Source organism: Bidens hawaiensis, unplaced genomic scaffold, assembly GCF_021521415.1.
Source record: "Bidens hawaiensis isolate Kalapana, Puna unplaced genomic scaffold, B.hawaiensis_p1.1 tig00007410_1, whole genome shotgun sequence".
Classification (NCBI taxonomy): Eukaryota; Viridiplantae; Streptophyta; class Magnoliopsida; order Asterales; family Asteraceae; genus Bidens; species Bidens hawaiensis.
The window spans coordinates 880660-907244 of NW_027491514.1; the positions used below are offsets into that span (position 1 = coordinate 880660).

A 26585-nucleotide genomic window follows, 5' to 3' on the forward strand; every position below is an offset into this window, starting at 1 on the left:
GATGAGAAGTATTGGAGAGAGCCTGATTTGATTAACAATGAACAATAAAGTAGGATGAACAATTGTAATCAAAACACAAAAGATAGAAATGGTAGTATGATAATATTAGCCGAATGGTTCTCATAAAGATGAACCACTCATACATACATACATACATTCATACATACAATCGATTAAGAAATATCAGTCGCCACCAGGAGAGCTCATCCTGGAGGCGGAGACTCTGTCAAAGGGATAAAACCCTAGATCTCAAATATACACAATACAATCACTCATACTAGACAAATATATAAAAACATCTATTTATACTAGTCTAGCATGACTTGGTCTTCAAGCCATCCACCCTTGGTTGAGACCAAATAATATATTTTTCACCCACAGATTAATTAGATGTGTCGGTCTAAAATATAAGTCCCAACACGATTTTTTTAGTATTATACAGGTACCAAGAGAAAAGAATGTTGGGCAGATGCCTTAGCAAATTTAGCTTCATCATTGAAGATTCCAGAAGATACGAAGATCCCAATCATCCATATACTCTCACCAGCAATATGAGAACAAGATGTTGGGGAGATAACAACTGAAAAAGAGATTGTGCCTTGGGATGCATTATCCTCAAATAATCAAGGATCTTGGATCCTCCCGATCAAGAAGTTCATTCAAGATGGAGAGATTCCCGCCACAGAGAAACCTAAGTCCTTCAAACTTAAGGTATCATAATACATTTTGTTAAATAATATTCTGCATAGGAAATCTCTTGCAGGTCCACACTTAAGATGTATCGAAGATCCTGAAATTCAAGAGGTGCTCAAAGACTTTCACGTAGGAGATTGCGGTAATAATACCGGAGGTAGAGCCCTATTCTCTAGGATTCTGAGAAGAGGATACTTCTGGCCTACCATGAAGAGAGATGCAATGGAGTACTCAAAGAAGTGTGATTCATGTCAAAGACATGGCAATATTCTGCATCAGCCAGCAGAGCCTATGTATCCTATATCCTCATCATGGCCTTTCATGAAGTGAGGCATGGATATCGTGGGTAAGCTACCTAAAGCGTCAGGAGGAAAAGTATTCATGCTTGCAATGACTGATTACTTTTCAAAGTGGATAGAAGCAGAAGCTTTCGTTCAAGTCCGCGAAAAAGAGGTGATATCCATTATTAAAAGAAATATTATTACTAGATTTGGTATCCCTTCATAAATTATTTGTGACAATGGTTCCCAGTTTATCGGGAGAAGAACCACTAACTTTTGTGACAGTTGGGGCATTAAGATGTTTACCACCACACCAATTCATCCTCAAGCTAATGGTCAAGCGGAATCAAGTAACAAGATTATTATCAACAACTTGAAGAAGAAACTAGGATCCAAGAAAGGCAAATGGGCCGAAGAGCTACCATATGTTCTTTGGGCTGATAGAACAACACCAAAGAATGCAACAGGTCAAACACCCTTCTCATTGGTGTTTGGCTCAGAAGCTGTAATCCCCACGGAGATGGTGGTTCCTACTGCCAGAACAAGCATCCGTGATCCTCAAGCCAACAATGAAATCCTTCTCCAAGATCTGGATACTGTTGATGAGCTTAGAGACCTGGCTAAGATCAGAATGGAAGCATATCAACAAAGGGTAGCTGGGGCATACAACAAGAATATCAGGATTCGAAGATTTCAATAAGGAGATCTAGTTTTAAGGAAAGCCTTCCAAAACACAACTAATCCAGCAGATGGAAAGCTAGCACCTAAATGGGAAGGCCCCTACTTGATCGAGTCAGAAGCCGGAAAGGGGGCATATCACCTGCTGACTTTGGAAGGCAACATGTTACCCAGAGCATGGAATGCTATTCATCTCAAGAAATACTTTTTCTAATCAAGATCAAGTATTCTCTGAAGGATCAAGGATCCTGAAATTGGTAATATCTATCCGATCACTTATTCAGTTTAGATTCTTATTAATTTACGGATAATATATTTTTAACGTTTGTCTTTTTCCAAGTTTTAAATAACAATGCAGATTTCAATAAGAGGTTCAATGTCTAAGAAGTTGGCCACCTCTCCCTCACACTTAAGGTACTTTACTATTTCCTTGGCCTAGCCCACGATTGGATATGACCGCTGATGGTCATATCCCCTAAGGTTTAAAGGTTTTCACCTTTCTTATAAATTAGAGTTTCTACACTCTCGCCTGGAGCGCACGCTATCCAACGTATAGTCCAGGGCAGCGGGACCAATACACGTTTAGTGGCTGACAATTCCGTTTTTTCGGCTATATAGAGGATCCTACGATTTATGGTAGACGTACCATACCACCGGTTTATAACGTTTTCACGTTATCTCACGTTTGGGCTAAATCCCGGTTTGGGCGAGTCCCCAGTTAACATCTGTATTTGGGCTTGTCCCCAGCTTGGGCTTGTCCCCAGTTGCACGGGCTTGTCCCCAGTTACACGGGCTTGTTCCCAGTTGCAAGGGCTTGTCCCCAGTTTATTTGGGCCTATACCCAGTTTGTTGGGTTTAATCCCAGGTAATATTATAAGTTATTTACATCAGCTATCCTAAGTTCAATGATCACAGAAGGATCAACACTTGTGGTAACTTAATGGTGTTAGATATACAACAGGAAGGGAAGTTCCCAAGGAAACTTCATTATTATATCCAGCTTGTCAAATCTTATCTGTTTTACTGGAAGTTTGATTTCAAAGGCAAAATGACAGCTGTGATCTTATCACAACCGCCATTTTGGGGGGCAATTGTTAGTGCACGGAAATTTGACACTGTGGATATGTTATCCTGGCATATAATATGGATCAATTATCTTTAGAATATGTTGCAGATCCTGTCAGGATCAATGATCCTCAGTACTTATTATTTATTAACAATTTTCCTTTGTTGTCTTGATATTTATGGCAGGTATAACGGCTAATGACCAGGTCTAAGCTATAATCTCGCCATTAATTTAAGAAAACGCGTGGATAATGAAGGAAACAGCTCTAATTATGGAAAAGCTTGATTCTAGGCTAAAATTAGGATATTTGTTATTCTTTTCCTATTTAAATTGAGTTATGATCAGTTAGGGCACACTACCTATATATAGTATATGTTCATAATCATCCAAAAGAAGCTAGGCCAGCAATACACTGTAACATCCCAATTTTTCGTTCGGATAATAATAATAATAAATATGATAGGATAAGTAGGCTTTTAGAAGGACTTAATTATGGACCAAAAGGGAAAGATGGGCCTTAGGTCCATGGGCTTAAGGGAATATAAATAACCCTTAAACCCTAATCCTTTCCATTATTATCAATCTCTACACCATAGCCTACACCTTAGAAAACACACACAACACCGTCTTACAATTCGAACCAAGATCCAAAGGCGATAACCCGAGCTTGTTGGTGCTAGATCGTCGTGACGAACAAAGCAACATCAAAGACTAGCTCGTGTTCGTAGTTCGACTCGTTTACGGTACGTTTATATCGAGAACTTGTTCGTTTAGGTTTGAGTTAGTCTAGAAATGATAGATCTGTGTTTGTATGGTAAAAACGAATCCAACAAAGCTAAACTTACTGAAAATGGTTAAGATTTGATGGGTTAATCGATTGATAAACGAACCCGTAACCCTTGAAGCTGGATCTGTGAAAGTTGATGATGGAAAGAAAGGTCGAGCTGGGTGTAACTACAAGTCCTTCAAATGATGTGATCCGCCGAAGCTGACTGGTCTAGGAGACGCAATCGCTACTCTCCAATGGATAACCACCATTGACAAGATTATCCGAATTAGCGAGTGCCGTCCCGACCAAGCAGTGGGTTATGCCACCCAGTCATTTAAAGATGAGGCCATGTACTGGTGGGAAACTATGAAACAAAGGAGGACTCGAAGAGAGATTAAGGAGATGAGGTGGGATGACCTGAAGGAGTTAGTGATGAAAAAGTTCTGTGCTGATGCAGAGGTTGAGAGGGCCGAGATGAAATTTCTGAATCTGAAGGCGGGCAAGATGACATACCGTGAGTACACGACTGAATTCAACCGCATGTCTAGGCTGGTGCCCGACATGGTGAACACTGAGGCGAAACGGATCAAGTGCTACGTAAAAGAGCTACACCATAAGGTCCGCACGTTAGTGAGGACTAGCAAACCTGCTACCTTTGACTCTACAGTTGACTTAGCATATGCGGTTTATGATGATATGGCGGCAAATGATGTGGAAGTGGAAGGTGAGGAGGTTGAAATAAAGAAAAGGAACCCAGCCCTTAAACCAAATGAAGCTGATGAAGAGAACCCACGTAAGAAGAATGCAAGGCAAGAGGAGTTCACTGTTTGTGAAAAATGCAGGAAGAAGCACCCAGGAGAGTGCCGAATGGGGTTAGGTGTTTGCTACAGGTGTGGAAGAACAGGACATTCCTCTTGGGAATGTAATGATTACCATAGGTGTCACAACTGTGGGGGACGTGGGCACCTAGCAAGGGATTGCAAGAAGCTGAAGGAAGGACATGAAGCAGAGAAGAGTGCTTGAGGTTTAACAGTTTCCTTGTTATGCTTAGAAAGACCGTTCAAGAAGGCTAGTTACTAGCCATAAGTTTTAGTATGTGTTTTAATTATCAATGACTTAACGCGTGTTTTTATGTATTATTTAAAGCTTTGACTGGCGTTGTTTGAATTAGTTATGCTAAGAAACTATTATGAGTTGATTTTGATTATGAATGATTATTGTGTTGCGAAAAAAGTTATTTTTAGATGATAGTGTTAAGTAGAACGAAACATGGTCCCTTGGAAGGACGAAACAAGACTTGTAATACCGGGGGTCTCATGGACAAGCCACCTTAAATAGCTAAAGCACATGAACACAGCTCGGTAACTGCAAGTTAGGAGTAAGAAGGGTGACCCATAAAGCAAAGACGATCCAAGAAAGTGTGTGAATGCAAAAAGTGTTCCTCCTACATGGAATAAGCTAGGTTTCGGGGACGAAACCTCTTTAAGGAAGGAAGACTTGTAACATCCCAATTTTTCGTTCGGATAATAATAATAATAATAATAATAATAATAATAATAATAATAATAAATATGATAGGATAAGTAGGCTTTTAGATGGACTTAATTATGGACCAAATGGGAAAGATGGGCCTTAGGTCCATGGGCTTAAGGGAGTATAAATACCCCTTAAACCCTAATCATTTCCATTATTATCAATCTCTACACCATAGCCTACACCTTAGAAAACACACACAACACCGTCATACAATTCGAACCAAGATCCAAAGGCGAGAACCCGAGCTTGTTGGTGCTAGATCGTCGTGACGAACCAAAGCAACATCAAAGACCAGCTCGTGTTCTTAGTTCGACTCGTTTACGGTACGTTTATATCGAGAACTTGTTCGTTTAGGTTTGGATTAGTCTAGAAATGATAGATCAGTGTTTGTATGGTAAAAACGAATCCAACAAAGCTAAACTTACTGAAAATGGTTAAGATTTGATGGGTTAATCGATTGATAAACGAACCCGTAACCCTTATGCCTAAATCGCACCCTTAAAACACGAAAGTTTGGCTGATTTGATGGTTAGGGTTTGTAGGCGCTGGTCAGACGATTCCATTGATACCAAAATCGTGAGATTTGGTTAAGAAATGAAGGTTAATTGCAGATCTAAGATATGTTGACTAATCTGTGTTCTTGACGATTTTGACTTTGACCCTTGACTCAAAGTCTGGATAAGAACTATTGGTGATTCATTATGGGTGATTCTTTAGCTAGTTCGCTAAGGAAACTTAGAGAACTAGAGGGTGATTCTTTAGCTAGTTCGCTAAGGAAACTTAGAGAATCAGAGAGTGATTCTTTAGCTAGTTCGCTAAGGAAACTTAGAGAACTAGAGGGTGATTCTTTAGCTAGTTCGTTATGGGAGCTTAGCTAATCAGCGGGTGATTCGTTAGCTAGTTCGTTATGGGAGATTAGCGAATCAGAGGGTGATTCGTTAGCTAGTTCGTTATGGGAGCTTAGCGAATCAGATGGCGATTCGTTAGCTAGTTCGTTATGGGAGCTTGGCGAATCAGAGGGTGATTCTTTACCCAATTCGTTAAGGGCAAAGTAACGAACTAGGAGTTTAATATAGAGACAGAATGGTCCCTGGACTTAGAAAAGAATTATATAATTACATATTAGCCCTTGGACTTTGATAAATTATGAAAGATACCTTTAAAAGGTTAACGAGTAACGATTAACTAACCGGTAATGATTCAATGAAGTAAAACCGGCTTAGACGCGTAAGACTGATTAAGTAGCAATGAGAGTGGCTAGAGTAGTATTTAAAATTCAATTATTAAACAGTTAGACGCGCACAGCTCGAGAAGGAGTAATCGTTAACAGAAGAAGTAGCTGAGATCAGGTGAGTTTCTAGCCCCATTTCCTTGTTATGTTTTCGGGGATGTGTGCATACTCGATGTGACCAGTTAATACACTTATCCTAAGTGATAAGTGTATGCCCTATGTGATATATGTGTACGGTATGAATGATTGCTTGTCGGTACGTGAACGATCTTCGGATACTGCATATACCGTTAGGTTATAAATAAAGATATGAATATTTTATGAAATGCAGGAATGGTTACTTGTCGATACGTGAACGATCTTCGGATATTGCATGTATTGCCAAGAATAGCGATGATTGTCTCCTTATATGGATATTAAATGATAACATATATATAGAGTTCCCTCTACGGATAATATATAGAGTGTTCCTTTGATGGAAAGCATAGAGTTCCTTTAATGGAAAGCCCCGTGTTCCTTTGATGGAAAGCATAGTGTTCCTTTAATGGAAAGCCCAGTGTTCCTTTGATGGAAAGCTTAGTGTTCCTTTAATGGAAAGCACAGTGTTCCGTTGATGGAAAGCATAGTGTTCCTTTAATGGAAAGCATAGTTTTCCTCCTATGGAAGTATATAGGATGTTACTTCTATGGAAAATATACATACAGAGTGTCCTTCTATGGAAAATATAAATAGTAGGGAAATAGTAATAGTTCTTTTAATAGATATTATGTGACGTCCTCTTATGGATAATTATACAAGGTTAAGATATGTATGTATGTAATATATGTGTATGTATTATATATCGCCTGATTAACTAGAACTCATTCAGCGTAGCTGACTTTTAGTATGCACGCAGGTGAATATGATTAAAGAGCTAGCATGAGGTTGGCACATGGCATGGATCGAACGGCTGGCATTTGAAGATGGAAGAAATGATGTTTTAATGTGATGATTTATGTTATGGTTTTAAAGAAAAGATTAAATGTTTTGTAATAAACAGTTACATTTTTATATTCCGCGAAAGTTTTAATAAACTCTAATTTGTAGAACTGTGTTTATGAGTAAATCCAACGATAAAGTAGGGCTACCGGTAACGGGGCCTTACATACACACACACTTAGAAAATATTGTATCACTGATCATAATCTCCACCAATTGTAACACCCTTTATTCGATTAATAAACTTGACGGTGATAGTTTTCACCGCCCGGGGGTTTTTTGTGCCGGAGATTACTATAATCACGTACTATCCGACCAAAGGTTACCTCGTTAATCTTTGACCGAAGTGATTCGACCAAAGATTACCTTGTTAAGTTTTGACCGAAGTAAGATTATCGTATTCAAGGGCTTTTTCCCTCGATATCAAATCATTGTGTACATAGCACTATACCTCACTTTACAGATTTGGATACATTATCCTTGAGTGATTTTTGTCCAAAAGAACAGGTATGAGAAATGCTCAGCAAACTGTGTTTCAACGTAGGAACAAAATTAACATTTTCAAACTTAAAACATCGTTAGTTTCAGTACCCTTCTGTGTAATATTCCCTTTCTCTCCTCCCGCAAAGGAAACATACCCACCGTTAAAAATTTGAATGTCGTGTAGTTGGGAAATGTCTCCTGACATGTGCCTGGAACAGCCACTATCAACATACCAATGTCTTATAATATTCCTCCGTAGCTGTTCCCGCACGATGTGCGAGATCAATTAGTTTTTGGTACCCAGTCCATAGTAATACTGGGTGAACCTGAACATCTAAAGTTGTCACGGGTTTCCATGACATGTCTTTCCGATCATCTAATATGGAATTTGATGCCTTTTTCACCCGAGACTTAGGCAACCATTCATATCTACCATTATAAGATTTAATGTTATTTATACGAATGGATGGCTTAGTCTCTGGTTTGCGAGTGGGAGACACATATGAATTTGTCTTCCTAACTTGTTTCAATCTAGAAAACAAGTTGGTTTTTGAAACCGAAGCACAATTTCTACCACCTTTACGAAATATGTTAGGCTTGGTCTGATGAGGACTAAACCAACTAGATTTGTTTCTGTTCCAATCACCGTCATAGGGATTAGCCTGGTGATACCCGAATTCTTGTCGATAGGTATTACAAGGCATATTAATCTGATAGAATCCATAATATGGGACATATGGACGATGTGGACAGTTTCTAGCGATATGACCAGGAGTGCCACAATTAAAACACATTTGACGTTTTATATGAAATTCATTGTGGTCAACTCCTTGACTGGACCTGTTGTGTAGACCAGTTCGCTTTGCCTGATTTTTACTACTCGACACATTGTTTGGTTTATCACTTTTTTGATCATTAGAGTATCCCTCTTTAACAAATTTTGGAGATGAGTATTTATTAGAGTTTTTCGTGTTTTTAAACTTATTTAAAACCACATCACCAGAATTCAAAGTTTTAACGGAATCAACCACAAAATTTTCTTTGCTCTTTAAACCAGAGCCCACACAAACAGTCGGAATAACAAAATTCAAAATAGGTAATTTTAAAGAAACATCAGAGTCAATGTCTTTATTATTCAAAATTGGCAAGTCATCATCCTCATCAATCCAATCCTCGACAATTACTTCATCTGCACGTGAAGTAAACGGATTAGTATCATTCACCCCTGAGGTTGACTCAGTAACTTTTAATGAATCAGGAGTATCTTTGCCATTCTCATTATTCTTACCATATTTCATGTTTTTTACCCTTTCTTCCTACTCTTTGGTACGAGGAAGACTGGTGTAATTCTTGTTGTATTGAGGGGGTACAGAACTGTATCTGATCCCCTCACTAGCAATTTCTTTCCACCATAATTGAATCTCAATCATGGAGTTAACAACAGTACTGGAGCCTTTGAATTTTTTAAAATCTAGTTCAGCTCTTTTAAATTTATCAGTTAAATTAATAACTTCTAATTTAGAGGCTTCCAGTTCAGTAGTTAACTTGACAATTTTCTGTTTAGCATCCAGATGATGACAACATTTTATATTAAAATCTTTTTGAAGTTTAGAAAAATCCTTTTTCTGTGCCTCAATTTTATCTCTGAAAGCCTTTTCATTTTTCTTAAGACCAAAACTTCAAATTTTATTGTTTCCATGTCTCTAAGCAAGTTACTATTATGAGATTTGTAGGGATCTACATTACTAATGCAAGATTGAGAACATAGTTGAGAACTTACCTCGGATGAGTTGGAGGGAGTGAAGGCCATGAAAGCAAATCGAAGCTCCTTAACTTGTTCTTCAGCTGCATTCTCTTCTTCAACACTTTCAACACGAGCAAAGTTGGCAGTCTGATTATTTATGCTGAGGGCTGCCATCTGATCATTCCAGGAGAAATGTTGAGCTACCATACCCCGTTCACCTTCAGCAGTACATGTCCCGTTTTCTCCCCTAGCATTTCCCACTGGAACCAGCGCCCTTTCCATGTTTCCTTCCTTCGCTGGGTTGGTGCATTCACGAGCAAAGTGACCCGGCTCATGACAGTTGTAGCACCTCAGAATATCCTTGTTAAACCCCACCTTCTGATTAGTTGGCACGTTCTAGTTGTTTCTGGCTGTTCTCTTAGTAAACTTCTTTGCACGAAACACTGCCATGGCGATTTTCCAAGAGATATCCATTTCTTCAACATCATCAGGATGAATTTGATCAAGCTCAATAGCTACAACTAGTTGAACCAGATCTCCAGCAAGAAAGGCGTTGTAGTAATTCCTGAACCCCGCCATTAAAGCAATGTTTTCCTGAGTTTCCCTTGAAATAGGAGGAATGTGACTGGAACCCTGACTAGAACAAGCAACAGATGTTTGAGGTTTCAAGGTAGCAGTAGGTGATTGAGCAAGTTTAGGAAAGAACATCAGGGCTGGTTGCGCTAGAGCTTGAGAGAATTGACCCTGAGCGGATTTAAACATTGATAAGTTGTTCTAAGGTTGATACTGCTGATTATGTTGCTCTTGAGTAGCTTTGAACATTGAGAAACTTTATTGTGAAACAAGTGCATTGTTGGAAGCAGAATTGGAGCCAGCTGCTTTATATGCATGGTTTATGGCACGTTGCTTGTCATCCATGTCACAAGCCTTGATGATTGCCATAATTTCTGACAGTGTTAGTCTGTTGAGATCTTTCGTCTTTTTAATTACTGCAACATTCATATCCCAACTTTGAGGCAGGGAGTTTACCATATTATTTTTTGTTTCAACGGCTGTTAGATTGATATTTATAGATCTTATCTCAGTCACAAAGGTTATGAACCTATGCAGCTGAGTTTCCAACGACTCTCCCAGAACGTGATTGAACATGTTGAACTTCTGTCTCAAGAGATCTTGACGACTTCTCCTCATGTCCTCATTACCCTCATACACTTCAATCAAGGCTTCCCATAGTGTCTTAGCATACTGTAGTTCTCTAAATCCCAAGGCAATCTCATGTGAGAGTGCTATAGTTAAAGTGGAAAGTGTCTTTTCATCCTCTTTCATTTTTTCAAAATCAGCATCATCGTACAGTTCAGCAGGTTTCACAGCAACTTCCTCAGAGTTTTCACGTTGGTATGTGATAACTTGAGGACCTCTAACAATACTTCTCCAAACCTTGGCATCTTTCATTTTTACGTATTTCTCAAACCGGAACTTCCATTCGTTAAACCCCTCATGAGGTTCCCATTATAGATTCCAACTCTTGATGTAGTGTGGCATTAGATGATCCGTTAGTGATTTGGTCAATTTCAATTATAAGAGTTACACTAGTTCAGTAAACAAAGTCCAAATAATGAGGCCCAAGTTGACCGAAAACTGATTAGACTATGGACCAAAACTGAAAAGGCCCAGTCCAGCCGAGAACTAGGATGATCAACAGAGAACACAAATGTTGACCGAGAACTCCCAATTCTGACCGAGAACTACCAAATTTTACCGAGAACTCTAAGATTTAATCGAAAACCCACAAATTGAGCCGAAAACTATGACAATCTGTCTAGGAACCCAGAGTCTTTTGCCGAGATCCGTTAAATAATGCCGAAAACAGTCAATGAACCCCGAGAATGTCTATGATCAATCAAATATGGCAATCCAACTAAATCCCGGGATTTTTGGTATTTGAATTTTTTCCAAATTAATCAATCTTTGACCAAAAAAATACCCTTTTCTTCTCTAACTAACTGTTCTTCGGAAAAACAAAACCCATGATGATCTAAGCACCAAACCTTGAATCTATGATATCACAACCGAGCCTAGAATAGGTCAATAGGCTCTAATATCAATTGTAAGTCCTTAGAGATGGATCTTTCAATATGATATCAAGTACTTTATTGTTATGCGGAAAGTAACACGAGATGATTCAAGACAAACGATCAAACACGTAAAGAACACACCCGAGATGCTTCAAAACAGACGTATATTATGTCGGGTGCTTAAGCACTTTGTTACACAAATACACGTTCAATCAATACTTGTGAACGACCAACCCTTACCCTAGATACACGACATCTATATATAGGGTCTGCAACCTACCCCAATACAAGCCCAAAGCCCACCGAGATCACTAGGATCTCGGTTTACATACAAGCCCACTACATACTACAATCCAAACGCAAACCAAAGTACAAACCAACTAGTATAGACCCAACAAAAGGTCATATTTGTTACGGTAAATTATACATATTTCAACCACTTTCTTTTAAGCTAGTTTTTCGTTAAATATTGCTCATGACTGACTTGCATTTGAATTTTGTTGGTTTCAAGATACAATGAGCTATGATTATAAAATGGTTATCGAAAATATATGTGGTTTATTTTAGGCATGTATCTTGATATTTAAACATAATTATAAATTGGTCAAATAAAAAAAATGAAAACTTTCCTATGATTGGAAATCATCAAAATCTTTTATATGTCATTGAGAATTGGTCAAATAATGTTTGTTGATATTGGGATACTACTACAATTAGTTTATATTGTTGGAATTTGACAAATCATAATTATAGTATTTGTTAATAAAATTTTGAATGAAGTTAAAACATACACACATGCTTTGTATATGAACAAAAACATATAATTATATACAATTTATTATAAAATAATTTTTATTTTAACTTTATATAAGAGACATTCAATAAATTTGTAGTTAGATCTATTAAATCCAAAGCTATGGTTCACTTTTATGAATAAAATAATTAGTAAATTTCCAAAAAAATATTTAGTACAGTTGTATTGTAATAGATAATTTTAACATAATAATAAAAATTTTAAAATCAAATTGGTTAATTAGTCAACGTCCAAAAAATATGAAAAGTTTTATTATTTTTGAAATAATAAAATAGTGTGTTTATATTAAATATTAATTTTGACATTTAGGAATAATTAAAAAATGGTCAAATATAAGAAAATGAAAAGGTTTGTTGAGGTCGAAGAGTATAGAAAGCTTTAAAAGTTTGTTGCTAATTGGTAAAATTCCGCATTTAATCAGGTTTAAACGTGTTATGAATATTAAAAAAAATTAAGTTACAAACGTCAAAAAGTGTTTAAACTGAAACTAAAAAACAAACATTTATAATTACCAATTATTGAATAAGAATTAAAGTGTCTGGCTTTGGGATCATTGATACCATGTGCCTTTGTCCATTCTTTAATCTGTAGCAATCATCAAAATTTAAAAAGAAAAATGTTATTTGCTTCACTTATAGCTACATATCCACTTTTAACATCATAAACTTATAGATCATACTTCTTGTTCAATAACTTTAAACATGTTTTGCTGACCTTAATAAAAAGTTTAAAATACGGATTTATAGGATTTTATAAAAAACGAAAATACATTAACTAATTATTAACTTTTGTTTACCTTAATAAAAACATATTTTTGTAAACTTCATATAAATGTTGAGAATTCAAATTTGAAAATCGTTTAGATACATATAAGCTTACATCAATATATAAATTGATGAGAACAATGAGAACAAATGTATTGATTATATAGTATAAATTATTTAACTTTTTTTTTGTAAAAATTCATATAAATAGAAATGAGAATAAATTATTATTATTAAAATTATAATAATGTCCAAATTTACCAAAATTAGAGTAAAATCATATTAATAAAAATAGTCAAATTCAGTCAAATGGTTAACCTCTTAAAATTCGGTTTATGGAAATATGGTCAAAGTCCAACTGTATAACCTATTTTGGTAAACTTCATACAAGTGGTCAAGAATTCGAATTTCAAAATGGTTTAAATAAATATTTTTTATTATGCACTTAAGGGATTTAGTTGAAATTGACATTAAATTCATAATAACTTGAAATATTTAGAAGAAACTAATATTTTTTTTATTTAGGACTTGAATATTGAATAATTATGAAATGAGTTTATAATTATGGATGGTATCCAAAAAATTAAAAAGGCTTGAAAAAAATTAGTCAAATTAGGAAAGAGAATTATGTTTAAATATTTAAGTGTTATTTAAATCTATTCAATATAAATGATCAAACTGAATCAAATCATTAATTTATTCAAGTTTGGTTTTTTAACAAATGGTGAAATTAAAACTCTATAACATATTTTTGTAAATTTCATATAAATGGTGAGAATTGAATTTTGATATTCCGTTAGATATACATACATACATATATATATATATATAGGGATGGCTTCCTCTAGGAATTCAAAAATAATTAAGAACTAAAAGAACCAATCACAGCCATTAATTTACATATCTATGGTTAATAAGATCTGTGGTATATTTGTAATTATTAATCAAACTTAAAGTTATATTTATAATCTGTAAAGGGTATAATAGTCTTAAAATTATATGTAAAACGTAAATATGTTTTTCCCTCTCCTGGTATTTCTGAATTATATTAGGGTTAATCCCAAAAAAGGTGCATACATGAACAGAAGACATAGACGACGACCAGTTTATCACCACCGATAGTTATGCAATTTGAAATTCAAATTTGTATCAGGTTATCCCTACTTATGCTGATTAATAGTAGTATATATTCAGCCATATGGAAACCGATTTCCACCAAAATCCGATTTATACCGGTTAACTCCTTGGAGGTTGCGCTCTGCGGGTTTCAATTTAGGGTAATCGATTTCAACTGATTAATTATTAATTCTATGTATTAGATTTCAGTATATTTCAATTGCTTTATTATGTATTTTTTTGTGTTAGATTTCGGTCGATTTACATCTTACATTGTAGTATTTCCGTTGGTTTATTTATATGATAGTGTAAAGATTAGTTTTTTTGTTAATACAGATTTTGTGATTGAATTGATTGATTGGGAAGTGTGAATGTTAATTGAACCTGGACTATTAAAATACCATGTTGAATTATGTATATGCTAGTGTAAATTTTAGTTTGTTTTAGTTAATATAAATAGTATGGGTACGATTTTTATGTGTTAGATAAAATGCTGATTTTATCATAGATTACATCGGTGTAAGTTTATGTAATGTATAGATGTCGATGCTAAGGGTTTGTTTTAAATGTTTTAAAAAATGGCTGATTCTATCATAACTTTCAAAGAATCAACTAATATTGTTTTATCATGTATGTAGGAAAAGCAACCGAGATATGGGAAAAAGTAAGTGGCAATGACTGTTGGTTTGATATAATTTAAGGAAAATATATAGATCACATGGTTTAACTCACTATTGGTTTTGCAATTAGGTCGCGAAAGTAATAAACGATCTTTGAAAAGATCATCCATATTAATTGGAGAGGAGAACAACAATGATGGTAATGATCTGTTATTAGTAACACTTTTTTAGATTTTGTAAAGTATGGATTCAATTTCAACTTGTTGCGTTAATGTGTATAGACATTGTCATCGATAATCGTTCAAGGATATATATTATGCAAAAACAAAGCCGAGGTATGTTGCGTTTTCATTAGTATGTTAAATTTTAAGAATTGTGAAGTTTTTTATAATTGGTTGTAGTGAGTGAGTCAAAAAGGAGTAAAATGACTACTACACATTTGAATGGTGTAAATGTTGATCATAATAAAGGTCAGTGAGCTGTTACTCTGTGTGAATTTTACATACATCCAAAACTAGGGATGTAAATATAAATGAGTGGATAATAATTGGTTGTAGTGAGTGATTCAAAAAGGCGGAAGGTGACCGCTGTAAATACAAGTGTTGCAAAAGCTGAGGAGATTGAAGGTAACAAACTTGTTTACGTAGTGTGAATATTTCTCCATACCCCACCTCTCCTTTTATTAATATTATAAGCATTGATGTATTTTTTGTGCTAACTGTTATTATATATGCAAATATGATATGAATGTATATCAATACATATATTTAAAACAAAAATAAATGTAATTTATTTTTATATTTCTATTTCAATGTATTAGGTGGTACTGGTACAGAGAACAAGAAAGGTTTACATGTTAAGACGGAAAAGAGTTTAAAAGATCGTGTTTCTACTGGGTGTCGGAAACTAAAATTTAATGGTATGATATTGGGTTTTATTATTATTATAAGCATTGATTTATGTTTAGTGCTAACTGTTATTATATATGCGAATATGATATGAATGCATATCAATACGTATATTTAAAACAAAATTAAGTGTAATTGATTTATTAATCAAAACTTTCTTTACGTTTAGAGAAAGTCTCTCTTTTTTTTCTTATTTTGTTTTGTGATTTTGCTATGACAGGTGAAAGTGTTATGAAGGTAAAGAAATTTAAACATAAAAATGATGCAAAAGACTTCATTAAGAAGAAAATTAAGAAGAGTGTTGGAAAAGGTCTTTACGTAAAATATAATTATGAATTTAGTTATGTTATTGTTTGTAAATTAATTGAGAAATAATAACATAATTCTATATGGTACGTGGTTCCTAGCAGGAAGTAAAGCCAAACAGAATGCTGCAAGATATGTAAAATGGCATGGGATAAAGACACGTTCATCACCTCACCAGCTAAATAGATGTATAGCTGGACTTAAACAAAAACAAAAGTTAAAAATCATTGAAATGGGGTTTGGGAGTTTACTATCATTTAAAGTGGACGGGATTCCTGCAAAACTGGGACATTATGTTTTAGATAAGTTCGAGCCAACAACAATGCGAATATGCGAATATGATATGAATGCATATCAATACATATATTTAAAACAAAATTAAGTGTAATTGATTTATTAACCAAAACTTTCTTTACGTTTAGAGAAAGGCTCTCTTTTTTTTCTTATTTTGTTTTGTGATTTTGCTATGACAGGTGAAAGTGTTATGAAGGTAAAGAAATTTAAACATAAAAATGATGCAAAAGACTTCATTAAGTAGAAAATTAAGAAGGGTGTTGGAAAAGGTCTTTACGTAAAATATAATTATGAATTTAGTTATGTTATTGTTTGTAAATTAATTGAGAAATAATAACATAATTCTATATGATACGTGGTTCCTAGCAGGAAGTAAAGCCAAACAGGGTGCTAGATATGTAAAATGGCGTGGGATAAAGACACGTTCATCACCTCACCAGCTAAATAGATGTATCGTTGGACTTAAACAAAAACAAAAGTTAAAAATCATTGAAATGGGGTTTGGGAGTTTACTATCATTTAAAGTGGACGGGATTCCTGCAAAACTGGGACATTATGTGGCAGATAAGTTCGAGCCAACAACAATGGAAATAAAGATTGGTGATGTTAAGATAAGTGTTGATAGTTATGCCATTCATAATCTTTTGGGCATACCGAATGCCGGTTTAGATATATTGTCACTAAAAAAAGGAAACGACAAGTCGAGCATACGTAAAAAATGGGAAGGAAGATTTGATAAAGAAAATATTTCTACTAAAATGATTGTTGACAATATACTAGACTCTACAGATGATGATAGTATAATGTTTGTGATAGATTTTTTAGTTCTTTTTTGCAACTCAATGTTCCAGATTCATGTAAACGGATGGTGCAAGCTTCATATTTTGAGTTATATAGACGAAGAAACGAATTTTGCAGCCCTTAACTGGTGCATGTATGGAATGCCATTGATGAAGAAGTGCAAGAAAAAATGGGATGGAGCAAGTACAAAAACATTTTTATGTGGTCCTTTAACCATTTTAACGATATGCTTCGAATTTTAAACTATTAGTTCATTATACCTATAAAAAAAAGATATTGTTTGTTATATAGGGTAGCACATGTGAATTGTTGATATTATTTTTGTTGTGTTTATCTGTAGCTTCTATATGTCAACACTATGACATCCAAGTTAAATGATGAGTGTCGTCAAGTTCAACCAATTGAGTATTGGACGTTCGAAAAACTTAGCAATAGAGAAGTTGATGAGCTGAGGAGTGGAGGGTTTGGGCTAGGTGAAGTTCGTGAAGTATCTGATGATGGCAGGCAGTTAGTTGTTGATGTGAATCAGACGGATCACTTAAAGGTACGAAAGACTCATAAATTCTTATTTGAAATAACAAAAATGGTAGGTTGGTATAATTATTTAGTAAAAATTAAAGGACGACAATATTAATATTGTGTATTGTAGCAGTTGTATTTTGTTTTCATGTAGTAACAATCAATTCACATATATGTGAAAACGATGACCAAATTATTCATTGTAAAAGTGAAGTATTTAATTGCCAATTTGTTTTGTTTTTGTTTCTAGTATTAGGTTTAGGTCAACGTTAATTAAAAAATCAAGCTTACTATGTTTCTGGTTTGTATGGTTTAGATAGGTGTAATTTATGTTAATTATAGATGTCAATGTTAATATTATGGGTTTGGTTTCTAGTAATAGGTTTATGTTATTGTAGGTTATAATTATAGTTTAAAAATAAAGTTGTCTTTTTTTTGGATTTCACCATGTAAAATTTCCCAGATTGCAATTTAATGCATTTTCGAATTTACACAAATGTATTATTACATGAATCAGTTTAATATTAATCGATATCTTGTGTAAATATGATGACTGAGTTGTTAAAAATACAGGAGCATGTTGGGAAAATGAAAGAGCTTATTGATTGTATTTTGAAGGATACAAAATTATTTGAAAAGTCAGCTGTTGAGGCTAATGAGAAGTATCCTGAAAATGCAGAGATAAATGAGTTGATTGACAAGTACAATGGTACTTTTATAAGGTTGGTTAGTGTTAAAGAGGATGGAATAAGTAAAAATGGTCCAAAAGGCCCAAATCAAGAAGAAAGTGATGATAAAGAACGAAAAGAGGACAACGTACAAGATGATAACATGCAATGGACACAATTTTATGACACTTATTACACAGAAATCGTCGATAGTGTAAAAAAATATGATAACGGTTTGGTTGGTACAGATGCAGAAAAGCCTACTTTTAGTTTAGGTCTTACACAAGACTGTCCTTTGATAGAGCCTGATAATATAGGTTGTGTTTCAAGTACGCCAAAATTGGATACCGCACCACGTCGATTAAGTCCAATTAAAGTTCCTTTGTACAAGAGGAACCCAATAAGGTTGAGACATCTTCCAAGTAAATTACGGTCCCTAATTCTTATTCGACCTATCAACATGAATAAAGGAGTTTCATCAGAAGAGGCACGGATATGGAATTACTTGTCAGATGGGAAGAGGATCGAACCGTAAGAATATTATGAATAATAAGCTTGTTTTCTATAATTTTAGTGATTTTTACATTAAAAATGCTTTAACAATACACAAGTGTAAATTGATTTCTGGTGCATATATTAAGAATGGTACTAATTATTTAAATGTCAATGTGTAGGGCTGGTGAGAACAGAGTTGAACAAGAAATGATGGAAGTGGCAAGGGAATTCGGGTATGGTTGTGACTAATAAATTATTTATGTGTGTGTCAACTATATGACAACATCTTATAATTTATGTTTTGTAGCAATAAAATTTTTGAAACAAATTCTGGAATTGGCACGACAAGGTTTTTAATGATGTCATTGTTACCGGAAGTTGAGATTGAGAGCAGTGTTATAGATTGCTGGGCTGCAGTATTAAACTATGAAGAGAGGAACCGAGGCTCAGAATCGTTACACAGGCTCTTTTGTCATACGTGTGTTATAGTAAGTTGCTATGTTCATTAGTAACTCTAATACATGATGTGATTATTGGTTTTTATACATACATACATATATATATATTAATATTTTTATTCAGACAAGAGATATGCTTGTTGGGAAGCGATTTGCATCTGTTAGGAGGACATCATTGTTTAGAACAAACATGTTAGCTGTTGTTGATCAGGATGCTAGTCTCTTGAATTTGAAGCCATATGACATGGTTTTCTTTCCAATAATTGAAAACCACCACTGGTATTTAATGTGCTTTGATTTGAGGCATTTGGCAATCATAGTAATAGACAACATGCATGAATCAATAAGCCCGGTTGGATTAAAGGACGACAAGGATTTTTATAAAAAAGACACCCCTATGAAAGTGGTATGTTCTAGTGGTTAAATTTTGTGTTATTTAACTATATAATATTATCACACACTTTTTTACATGTGTGTAAAATTTGAAACCAAACCAATATAATTGTTTGTAGAAACACATATCTGTGGACTACTTGAAATCTGTTGAGAATGGGAAATGGTTTGCTTTGAATCAGGTCATACCACAGAAGTTAGAAATTGGCTGGGCAACTAAGAAAAATTACTTGGATTGTGGTGTATATGTCATGAGGCACATGGAAAAGTATAAGAGCAGCATGGAGAAGAATTGGGATTGTGGATTCAAAGCTGAAAAGTCGGGACTGAAGATACAAATAGCAGGGTTGAGGAAAAAATATGTTGCAAGGATATTGCTTTCTAATATCAACCTACATAAGGACGTCGTGACAAGGGGGGCGATTGAGCTAGATAACAAAGTCAAAGCACTAAGGATGGCAAAGTTGCTTTAGGGCTACTCACAATTAAATTAGGTCGTTTTTTTTTGGTTGATTTTGTGGTATGAACGAAACTTGAATTTGAATGTTTTTCTTTAATTTGTTTGGTTGATTTTATGGTATGAACGAAACTTGAATATGAATGTTATTTCTTTGGTTTTTTTTGGGTTTACATATATGTACATACTAAAACAAACATCTATTACTATAGGTAATAGTCCAATTTAAATATATGTACAAATTGTCGACACAAATTTCGTGTTCTGATATAAAATTGCCTGGACATATTGTACTAAATAATAGTCCAGTTTCTGATATAATCTTGTATATTATAAATATGGTAATAACTCATAACTTAAATGTTGTAAGCTATAATGCATATATGTAAAAAATCGATAATTGCATACGTGTAATGTTTCTCAATCCCCATCTCCAGATACACATCTTTTAAGATACACACAACTCATGTCAAATCAACTAGATTCAAATAAACAGGTAGAGTGAAATGAAACAAATCACTACTGAATCTCTGCCAGTGGCCGGTCACCAGCTCCTGAATTTGGCGTCTGCGCAAAAAAACAAAAACCAATTTATATCATGCATAAATCAGTATATTTTCATGATACATAATAATATATCAAAGCATCCACAATTATCTGACAAGATCCAAGTTTCACAATTAACCTAATTTATATCATGCATAAATCAGTATATTTTCATGATACATAATAATATATCAAAGCATCCACAATTAACCTAATTTTGGGTAGTTCGGGTCGGTTATTTTTAATTTTTGTGCATCCAATAACTGGTCCGTATTACAATTAAGATTTAGGTTTCTCGGTTGTCGAGTGTCCTCGGGATGGGTTATTACGGGAAGGGACAGTTTTGGTAATTAAATGTTGATGCAGCAGGGGTAATATAGTAAAATCTGTACCGGTACAAACTGAAAAACTGAATGTTTTTGACCGAACAGTTAGCTGCTGATCTGCTGGTATGTTGCTGCATAATTCGAGAAGGATACTGCTATCTGGTCATGTATTGAGGCTGCAACTTGATGATCTGTGGGTACAAGCTGGTAACGCAGTTTTTGTAGGGGTATAGTTTGGTAATTTGCATGATGCAGCTCGTGTGTGTTTGACTACATTCTTTGCTGGTTTGTATACCCATGCTGCATGCAAAACATATAATTGCATACCCAGCCAACCGTTGTATTTTGATAAAAAAGCGATAATTGCATACATGTAATGTTTTACATAAATGTTTAATATGATGTTGGACAAATGGGATGAAATGCAAAATTCTTGTATAATCTTAATAGAATACAGGTAAGAGTTTTCAAAAATTTAAATATGCATAATAAACAAAAAATTCAAAGGTACACAAAATAAAAGAAGTTTTAAACCACCATCAAAATCAAAAGTACACAAGATTAAAGAAGTGCTAAACAAGAATTTTGAACAAAAATAATAATGAAAAAAAAGAGCATCACTCAGAAGCAATATCATGTTCTTCATCACTCGATTCATCATCAGTTTCGTTTAGGTTTTCTCCCTCTTTCTTTTTCTTTTTTGGACAATTTCTTGTGTCATGATTGGCATATTTTCCACAATAACCGCATAAACGTTTTTTCTTTTTAGCCTTCTCCACCGCCTTCTCCCGTGCGCCGATTAGCCTGCGTTTCCCACTACCTTTGTTCCTAGTACCTTTAGGGGCTGTAACACAAACCTCTTCAGGTTGAGATTGTTGAAGCAATTCTTCAATCATGGCTTTCTTGTTTCTATGGTTTGGGTTGTGTGGAAATTCTTCAAAAATTTCGTTCTTCAATTCCTTAATCTTTGTAGCAAATACTTTAAGTCGTTCGTCTTGATCCCTTATACGGTCCAAACACTTCTGCACATCAGTAACAACCTCAATCCTAGTCCTTGATTTTTCTTTGTTGTCAACCCCAATCCTATTTTCGATGCTGTACACACTGTTTGGTAGCGCATAAGTGTCCCAATGCTTAGATATGTAATGATCTGGAATTTTGTCAATATTCTCCATTCCGAATACAGCAAACACATGACGACATAGATATCCAATACGCGTATACAACATGCACGAGCAGCAAACAGTCGTATCAATCAAGTTAATGGAAACCTGCATTGTTATATCCAGAGTAAAAACTTATTATAAAAAATGTATGTAAATGTAAAAAGAAAAAATTAATGATTAATATACACATAACAATACCTTAAACCTTCCAACGAAACCAGATCTTTTGTCCTTGTGATGAATCAAATAAACTTTGGTATCATCTACAACTTCAGGAATACCTATCATACACGATGTTGCACTTTTTATCATCTCTTTTTGAACCTCGAAAAAATGTCCCGAGTGTATACATAACCAGCATGTTGTTTGATAGAAGTGTTTTGACGATACCGAGGAGTTGTTGTGATAGTTTTGTTATGCAAAACTCTTTGCTTTTCCCGTTGTGTACCCATTGATAAATCAAAACACAACATGAATTGTACAAGTGTGTTGGAAGGGCTAGAATTAACTTTAAAACTAGCATTAGAGCTCTCGCATCTAGACGTGGTCTTCATCAAACAACACATGGGTATATCCCTAAAATAACCAGGGACCCATTGTTCACGAATATCATACATTTTTTTAAGCCAATCATGATCATTCAATTTAAATTCTGTCATTAGCGCCACCCATTTTCGCTCAAACGTAGGTGGGTCAATAAAGACATTCCAAACTAACTTGTGTATACTTCTTTGCAACTCTCCATTTTTTAACTGTTTATTGGATACCTATAAACAAAATTATTAGACATACATAGTTCCAAGTAGCATATGATTTTGAGTTGGTTTATGTAAACAATGGAGACTCATATGATTATGTACAAGAGGAACAATAATGACACTTATATATATGAATTATCAACAAATCATAAACTAAATACTCTTGTGATGTTTATATACATCTATTTCCAATTCATGTTATAATTAAATAACATATTGAAATAAAGATAATGATAAACAATTATTACAATATGATCTATAGTAAGTTTACATATATGTAATAAGAAAGAATGATAAGTGATATAAAAACCACTGTCGTTTAATTAATTTAACATAAAGTAAATTTATATGCTTAATATAATTAGTATATAAAGATATGGATGTGTCTAACCTTCAAACAAAGTTTATCCATAATGTGCCACATACAAAGTCGATGAACAGATTTAGTTAAAATGATAGATATTGCTTGCTTCATTGCTGGATCTTGATCGCTTAAAATTAGTGTTGGTTGTTTATTACCATGAGCTTCAAGAAAAGACTCTAACAACCACTTGTATGAATCGATAGTTTCATTGTGTAGCAAACCCGCACCAAACGTTACGCACTTCTTGTGATGATCTACTCGAGTAAAAGGGACAAAAATCATGTCGTACCTGAAAAGCGAATTACAAATATAAAAAGTAAATACATTAATGTAAAACGCCACATATAAAAAACTTACATATTTGTTTTGTATGTGGATTCAAATGCTAAAACATCGCCGAATGCGATGTAGTTGCTTTTTGCAACTCCATCAACCCAAAATAAAGACCGCAACTCGCCTTTAACAGCAGTGTGAAAAAAGAGAAATTATGCAAATTCTTCACACGTCCGTTCATGGTATTTAACACCATCTGTGCATCTTTATCTCCTATGAAAGCTCTCACAGTCCTAGAACTATTTGTGTACTCTACTTTTGTACCTCGAACCATTTGATGACCGCCCTTTAACGCAGATTGTATGTTGTAGGCTCTTGTCGCACCAATATTCACCAATCGAAGTTTGTGTATATATTCATGGTCACTAAAATCCAACTGACGAAGACTCTGTGTTAATTCCTTATTCTCATCAGGAACAAGACCATGATTATGACTTTCCACAAACTCGTATAATTCGAACTTAAGCGTACCTTTTACAGCTCTTAGTCTAACACGTGCTTGGCAGTCGGTAACCTTGTAGTTAACGCTCCGTGGAGACTATGTAATTAGTGTATCAACATCTTTGCCACGATAAATAACTGCTCTGTTACAAAGGATATACCTATTAGTAATAACACCACTCTTACGTCTCTTGATTTTAGATAACCGTGTATCAAATCTAGCCTTATCTGCATAAAACTTATACATTGATTCAGCATCCTCCAATGTAGGATATATCCTACCCACAACTGGTTTAAGGCCAACGGCAACTTTGGGCTACCAATATCTTGTTCCATTAGGTGATGTGTATGATTGATTGTATGATGAATTTTCGTTATCACTTTCGAGCAAATCTACAATTAAGTAAAAACATTTAATAATTGACATATATGAAAATAAATCAACAAATGACAACATTCTTTCTCAATAGCAAAACAAAGATAATTTTATTGAATGAACAAAATTAGAGTTTAACACAAAAACAGAAAAACAAAGCTAAAATTTATTTAAATGGACAATTTCTATAATCATGATAACCAAAATGACCACATTTGCTACAAAATCTTCTTGCCATCTTCATACGAAAAAAAGTATTACTACCTCTTTGATCATCACGTTCTTCAACACCAAGTACTTCACCAGCATCATTATCCATCACGTCTTCGTGAACAACCTGAATAGCTTCTTCAAGTTGGTATTGAATAGGAATAATATCCATATTCGAATCTGAATTCGTTTTATCCATAACTAGAAAAGACAAACAATATTATCTTGTTAATATATAACAACCTTGATATGAAAAAAAACGGAACTGTTTGACCAAGTTAATGCATTCTTTGAACTCAAAATAATTAAGAACTATAATTGATTTATTACAAAATGATTTGTAACAGTTAACTCCTTGAAGGTTTACACCACCAAAATAGATTTCCACCAAAATCGATTTACACCAACAAAAAATGGAACTGTTTGACCAGGTTCATTCCTTGATCATAGTAAGGGATAAAAATCGATGCAAAATATGAATTTAAATCATTTTATTAATTTTAAAGATTACGTTTAAAATCCTTTTATTAATTTTGAAGAACAGTTTTAGTGATGCAATGTTAAAGAATTGAAATTTGTATTCAATTTATTTTTTCTAATAACGTTCCCAGATTGAAACAAACGTAGTAATTAAGATATAATATAATTACAACAACTCTTACAATTGGCGAATGGCGATTAAGGAATTCATACGTACCTGATAGTATGGAAATTGATTTTGTTGATGATGGATCTTGATGATACGATTGAATCTGATAAATAATATTATGATTTTGTGTTTAGTAACTTCCCTATGATAATGGAGAGTGAAAATAGGAGGAGTCTTCAACAGATCATAATACTACGTGAATATTTGTTATTGTTCAAAATACTATATTACCCTCATTTAAAAAAAAGTAAAAGAAATGAATAATAAATTTTGATTGGTCAAAATGGGTTCCTAGAGTTCCAAATTAAATGATGGGTTCCTAATTGACACTAACCCTATATATATATATATATATATATATATATATATATATATATATATATAGGGGTGGGATCTAGAGAGAACTCCTATTAATGAGAGAACTAGAGAACTCAAGTAAATACCACTAATATACAGGAAAATAAAAGAAAGGGAAAAATCAAAAAAGGTCGTGGGTTTTTTTATGTGAGAGGGTAAAATTGGAAATTGATAGATCTAATCCATTGTTACCATCTACTTGATTTTTTTCTTTGCCAGATTCAAGCATCCCTCTGTTTGTGATAGCCTAGGGTTCTTGTAAATCGGTCGTTCAATCATCTAATCCATCCATCAAATCACAAAATCAAGCTGAAAACTGAAGAACACTAACTGGTAAACACACATAATCATTCAATTCATACACTATAAATGTTGATTTTGTGTATTGCAAGCATATAGTCTCGATAACCTTTTTTTAACGAATAACAAAATAGTGTCGAGAAACATTGCTTTTAACATTAATTATCAATAAAAGTCACAAACGACGTGCATATTTAGTATCACAGATTGATATCAGTTTAGGTATCTTACATGATTAGTTGAACAATACATGTGTAGTGCATAGATGATGTATTTACTGAATATTTTTAGTTATATTGCATATATGATTGCTCAATTCTGGTGCTTAACTTTTCATTATAGGCTAAATTAATATTTTGACTCGGTATGCCCTCCAACTGTTTGATGAAATGTCTTAGTGAAGTCGTTATTGTTGGTACTTGAATCATAACACACTATAATGTTAATTTTGCTTCATATTTGTTAGTTTTGTCGAGTTAGACCATCATCAATGTTAAATTCTCAAAATAATATTGTGATAGTGTAGGCTTATGTGCTTATTTGCATATAAGAAATTACAACTATCAACTTATGCAGAAATTGATTTAATTATTGTTGATATTGCTAGAAACT

General features: G+C 34.1%; 2 protein-coding genes across 2 annotated transcripts; both read right to left on the reverse strand.

Annotated features, from left to right (window-relative positions):
- Positions 1-10290: 10290 nt before the first annotated feature.
- LOC143635087 (uncharacterized) lies at positions 10291-10911 on the reverse strand. The gene has a single exon (XM_077102983.1). The coding sequence runs from the start codon at positions 10909-10911 to the stop codon at positions 10291-10293; it is 621 nt and encodes a 206-aa protein (XP_076959098.1).
- A 10725-nt stretch (positions 10912-21636) lies between these two features.
- LOC143635088 (uncharacterized) lies at positions 21637-24839 on the reverse strand. The gene is made up of 5 exons (XM_077102984.1): positions 24722-24839; positions 23665-23764; positions 23463-23596; positions 22384-22466; positions 21637-22290 (listed from the first exon to the last, which is right to left on the reverse strand). Exons 1-5 carry the CDS (start codon positions 24837-24839, stop codon positions 21637-21639), a joined length of 1089 nt encoding a protein of 362 aa, XP_076959099.1.
- Between the last annotated feature and the right edge of the window lie 1746 nt (positions 24840-26585).

Coding starts and splice junctions, on each gene's coding strand:
- LOC143635087 (XM_077102983.1), bottom strand. CDS start 10,911: ATGAAAGATGCCAAGGTTTGGAGAAGTATTGTTAGAGGTCCTCAAGTT.
- LOC143635088 (XM_077102984.1), bottom strand. CDS start 24,839: ATGGATATTATTCCTATTCAATACCAACTTGAAGAAGCTATTCAGGTT. Junction 23,765..24,721: donor AGAACGTGATGATCAAAGAG/GTAGTAATACTT, acceptor CTGCTGTTAAAG/GCGAGTTGCGGTCTTTATTT. Junction 23,597..23,664: donor TCCACATACAAAACAAATAT/GTAAGTTTTTTA, acceptor TTCGCTTTTCAG/GTACGACATGATTTTTGTCC.